The 5,960-nt window shown below is 37.1% G+C and overlaps 1 protein-coding gene across 1 annotated transcript in view; it reads left to right on the top strand.

Annotated features, from left to right (window-relative positions):
- Positions 1-192: 192 nt before the first annotated feature.
- Positions 193-5,960, top strand: part of LOC103523766 (tolloid-like protein 2) — a gene marked incomplete at both ends in the record, with an annotated part of 10,173 nt that continues 4,405 nt past the window's right edge. The window contains 3 exon segments of the mRNA XM_026833105.1: positions 193-357; positions 604-817; positions 993-1,296. Coding sequence (XP_026688906.1) covers positions 193-357; positions 604-817; positions 993-1,296 — 683 coding nt within the window.

The following is a 5,960-nucleotide window of genomic DNA, read 5'->3' as shown; positions in this document are numbered from 1 at the left end:
TACATCAATCGACGCTAATTCACATTGTTTTTCCTTTTAAAAAAAGCTTTTAATGACAACCGCGATTTCTTATTTCAATATCACATGTTGCTACTTCTTACATTGGAGAAAAGGCTGTGAGGTATTTCTTACATTAGTTATTGCAAGTTCAAATGGAATAGGTACTAGGTAGTCAGTTCTTATTAATACGGTTATACCTTGCTAGAGAACGGTCATGACTGTAAGGAAGGCGGCTGCAAGTATGAAATAACGGCGCCCAATGGTGTTATTAAAACCCCCAACCATCCTGACTATTATCCGAGTAAGCGGGAGTGTATCTGGCACTTCACTACAACCCCGGGACATCGTATCAAACTGGTAAGAAGATAAACTAATGTGCACCATTGCACATACCATTATCCAAAAACATCGAAAACAGAGATCCATTAACTGAAAGCATTATTTCGGGGTTTAAAAACTGATTAACTGATAAGCTAGTTTTCCTTTTGTTTACCAATGTTTATCAATTCAATATCGATAATGTACAGGTAGGTAAATGGAGAGAACGCTATATTGTTCACCTAGGTACAACCATTTCTTTACTTTCCCTTATTTATCCCCCAGGTATTCCAGGAGTTTGAGTTGGAGCCTCATCAGACCTGTGCATACGATCATGTAGTGATGTATGACGGAGATTCACCGGATAGTTTGACCTTGGGTCGGTTCTGCGGTATCAAGTTACCCTATCCCATCATCACTGGATCTAATCAGCTATACATGATGTTCAAATCAGATGCCTCCGTTCAGAGAAAGGGATTCATTGCCACTCATACAACAGGTTAGTAGTCTCTTGGTTATCTGAAGTAAATCTTCTTAGAACTATCTACAGACTTGAGAATTGCAGTAGTTCAGTGATGGTCCCTAAAGTTGTGATCTCTTCTGGACATAAAGTAAAGAATAAATCTCCATATTCACACTCATACTTATGTCTTCTGATTGTCATCTTATTTCAGTATGCGGTGGACACCTGCAGGCGCAGGATTACAAGCGTCACCTCTATTCACACGCACGATATGGACATGATAACTACGGGAAATCTATGGACTGTGATTGGACAATAGAAGCAGAGCCAGGGAAGAATGTTCATCTGACATTCCTGACATTTGACATTGAGAGTAACAAGGATTGTGAATATGACTATGTAGAGGTTTATAGTGGTCTGGACTCTAGTGTATCCCAGGCCTCGTATGGCCGCTTCTGTGGTACCACGGTAAGTAATCGACAGCCTGGTCGAGCCAGTCCAGTAGACGTAGACTAGTCACTAGGTAGCTAGGTACAGTGCTAGAGGATGGTATAATTTAAATTGTAGGTCTTCTAATCTAAAGACATGTGGGTATTACAGGTGCAGACTTTCATCGAATGGTGTGAACACAGGTACAACTTTACCTATTACATTGTGGCCTTCTCGTGCCTACAGTGGCGGGTCAGCAAGTGGTACATTGTGCCCACAGACGACATTTTACAAACTTTATCTATCTATTGCGTTTTGAAGTAATATATTAAGGTTTTGTAAAAACAAAAGTACAGATATTTGCAAAAACTGACCGGAATACCTAATCCAATTGCGTCTTTCCATCGATTGTCAGAAATCCACGGAATCATCTCAATAAGTGAAGGAACTCCTGGTTCGATTTCCGCTCGGATGCACGGTGTAGGCAAAGGAATTTTCCAGCATCGTACATTGCACGAACTCAGGGGTAAGAAGGAGTTCGGAAATTGATGATGACGATGAAGATAGAAAATGGATAATACAGACCTAAATAGAGAAGTAAGTGAACCTGACGAGGTGGACATGACCTTGACCAGGAGGATGAAAGGAGCGAGTAAAATGACACCAAGGGAACCTGTGAAGGAGCCTGTTGAATTGTCAAGATGATGGCATGATATCTTTTTATAGACGAGGATGAATTTTTACTGAATTGATTTTTTTTAAGAGGTTTGGAACAGAGGGAACTGTAACTGCTATGGTCTATCGTCCGAAAATCGAAGAGAGGAGGAAGGACAGGATAGGAGAAAGCCAGCCTTCCGAAGAACCGAAACATTATCCCCATCAGGATAAAAATCCGCCGGGCGGAATCGCAGCCTGCGGCCTTAGTGCCTTGTTTCATGGAGGAAGAGAAATACTTTTTTCTATGGTCTGGTAATAGATTGTAAAGGTTTTTGTTCCTTGGAGTTTTTGAGGAAATGAGACGAAGAACCAATACTTTTACTCACTTCACTCCCGTTTTATTTTCATAAAAGTCGCGAGATGTAACATCTTCAGTTTCCGTGATAGACTGACCAGTACGAATATAGACAGTAGAATCCCGATTTATGAGCTGATGGGGACCAAGGGTAGTTCAATAAAATCGCGGGGTTCCATATAAAGTTCATAAAATCGGGGATGCATAAGAAACAAGAGGTAAACAATGGCGAAATTTCGACAGAAAAGGCATTATTCATTGATTTTTGCGTCCTCTTTGTACATAATAATGGACAAAATTTGTTCGGAATTTAGGCATTATTGTTTACAATTTCTGATGAGGGTTTAAATAAAAAAGAGAGAGGTGGAAATTTTCGTTCCGCCATATCAAAAAAAAAAAATCTGATTTTTCGAGTAAAAAATAAAAAAAGAAGCTCGGATTTTCGAGTTCATATAACCGAGGTTCGTGCAAATCGGGGTTCTAGTGTATTATCTCCGGACGAATTTAGCGCTTTGTAGATCCCACGGGATTATGATGTCAGGCTACATCACACGTCACCGCTGGGTCATCACCAGGGTTAGTGTGTGCGTTAGGAACTTTGGTTCTATTCCTCAACTAACGAACTCACCTATTACATATTTTATTGGGTTTTCCAAAGGAGCGCTATTTTTGTCTTCTTAGGAATCGGATCACAAGTCTTTTTGAGTTAAGTACCATATCAGTTCTACGAGGTGCCTACTTTACAAACTCGATCTTGTAGAGTTTTTTAACCATTGTTACTTTATTATCTTCCAGCTTTCAATCTTCAACCAAAAAAGTTTTCTACCTTCAGGGCCGAATGTCGCCGAATGTGCCTTATCAAGTTATCACTGTTGGGCCCAGCGGCCTGACTACAACCTTAAATAAGACTGCACGATACCCTTATGAATGGTCATCATCGTAATGAGAAGTGGAAGACTTCAGAGTATTTCAAATTGGTAATTGGTATTGACAATTGAGAATTCGCTTACTAACGACATAGTTTCAGATAAATTTAATTATGGCAAAGACATTTTTATTGAAATAATTTTTTGTTGTACAAATTGGTATATGCTGATTTATTTCTCTGCCAATTACTAACTGAATGATCTATTTATACTCACTTAAATAGTCATAAGCATAAGTTGATGGATTTCGAATTTTTATGACCATGTCGATACATTCTAGTATATAGGTACCTACATTTTGAGACATTAGTTATTGTTTCTTTTCGGAATTACCGTATAAAATTGGTAATACTTTGATCGAAAAATAGTTCAGTTCCATTTCAAGGCTTAGATAACATTTTTTTCCTTTTCTTTACTAGACTCATCCATATTGGACCGGTTCCTAAATAGTTGTACATAGATTATTACATATTTACTTTAAGTAAACACATATTTGAAATGTTTTGAGTATCATAACGTAGGTACCTGTGTCTATTCTATAATTATATTTTTTATTAGTAACAAATCCGTTTGTATTTTGATTATTTTTAGTAACATTATGTATTTCCATATCCTATCGGGTGTTTTAATTTTATTATTCTCTTTACGTTCCATTCTGATATTTTTATCTTCTATCGGACTTATTTTCAAACCTATTTTTTGTTAAACATCTAGGATACCATTGTCTGTACCTCTTTGATTAAAATAAAATAAAGGTTCTACCTCAAATGTTTTTGGATTTTTTTTTTTTTCAATTTTCATAATATTAGGCATTACAGATACCTACGAGTATGGACTCTGAAACTGGTATATTATGTTATAAAATAACATTTATGAGTATTGTAGTAGGCGAAACATAAGCACTGGCGGTGGTGCTCCACCCGGCCAAGTAAGGATGCGAGGTCGAATCTACCAAACCAAGGGGGACTCACTGGTTTCAGCTTTCAATTCCTACGCTACTTGCATAGAGAAATAACAAATAGCTGTGTTTGGAGTGTTCGGATAATAAATTTATACTAATATAGCTATAGGTAGCTTATCTATTTTTATATTGCAGTAAGGCGTTTAGTCATAAATCCAATATATACTTGACAAAAGAACCTAAACTACAACCCATGATATTGATCCCCCCAAAAAATACCATTGCGTGGCATAAAAAGACCGCCAAGTCGTTCCTCCAAAGTAAATCAAGTGCCAAAAAAATAAAACAAAACTGCCATCCCACCCCAAAAAATTAGAAATCAATTTTGTCCGCCTTTTATTCACTTCGTAATTTGTTTCCTCTACTTCACGTGAGTACTACCTTTCTTCCCCTCATGAACTGCACTCCTCTAATTTATTCTTTGCTTGTCATGACTGTGAGCCCCCCATATATTGATTATGATATCGCGCTACTTGCTCCTATGTAAAAATGATAAGTCCTATGCTAGTATTAATATTTTTTTTTATTCGTAATACTCCAACACATTTATTTTGTTTTCTATGGAAGTACGTAGGATTGAGATTGAAACCAGTTGATGTCCCTTTGGTTTGGTAGTATGCTGCGATTTGATTGGCCCGGGGTGGGCAGCACGGCCGTGCGTTATGTTTCGCCGCTATCTACATATTATTCAGCTTCAGAGTATGACTTGATTTTATACATATAGTACTATCCTTCAAGTCCATACTCGGTAGGTTCTGTATGCCTTATGTTTTATGTCTAAATTGAAAATAAACAAAAAAAATCCAACAACACTTGAGGGTACATGACTCTCGTTCTGTTTATGTTTTCAATTCTGTTCTTGTGCTCCTGCAATATGTGGCGATCATCTATTCACTTTAATGTGATCATTTTGCTATCTAGTTGTTTGCGTGCAAAAGTTCTCGATTAGGATTGATTTATATAGTCTTGAAGGCTAGAGCCATGCAGTGAGGCAGAGTGAGAGTAAAAAGTTAGATGAATGAGAGATATCAAAATGAGTAACTCGGATATAGATAAGTGGAAGAGGTATACGGTGAGCTAGTCCAATGAGTTATAATGTCAGAATAATTAAGAGTTCAAATTATAATAGAGCTAAGAGATATTGATGTGTGTGGTAGATGCAAAGATGATAGGGATAGAATTATAAGGATAGAACAGGTTACTACGTGATACCCAGTAGGATGGAACTCATCGAAAATTCAATGAAGTGATGATTTAAGTGGGCGGTTACTTAAATTTACTATGTTAGGGTCTATGATTTGATATTTATAGAATTTTGGTCAATGGATGGAGTGTTGGTTTTGGTTTATTGTGTGAGAATTGAGTATATAAATTTATGGTGTGTTTCGGTGAAGAGTATGCGACTTTGACGTAGCTATTTTCCTCTATATGTGGGTACGTTTTCTTGGGCGGGATCTCTAATTTTACCAGATTTTGTTGTAATAGATGACGTATGAGCGTAGCGCAACACCAGTAATTCGAAAAGACATAATTCTAATGTTCAAATGAGTGGCAATAAGGCAATAGGGCATAGGGTACTTTACAATGCAACTTAGTTGGTAGGTTTGGAGTGATGGTCATATTCGGGGTATCTCATTGTGTGTGTGTGCTATTTAATGGTGAGTTACAATTTTTCGTACTTTTTGGCCGGAGACTAAATTATATATTTCATCCTAAGTGCAACAAAACACCTATATTTAACAAATGATAAAATATTGTCTTTGTGTGTGTAGATAAAGTTATTATGTACGTCTCGAGATAGTTTAGGAGAGTGTAAAATTTATATTGTGAGAATATCTCTGCATAGTATTT

The sequence above is a fragment of the Diaphorina citri genome, unplaced genomic scaffold (assembly GCF_000475195.1).
Source record: "Diaphorina citri unplaced genomic scaffold, Diaci psyllid genome assembly version 1.1 scaffold38602, whole genome shotgun sequence".
Taxonomy (NCBI): domain Eukaryota; kingdom Metazoa; phylum Arthropoda; class Insecta; order Hemiptera; family Psyllidae; genus Diaphorina; species Diaphorina citri.
This window is presented reverse-complemented; position numbering and strand designations above follow the sequence as displayed.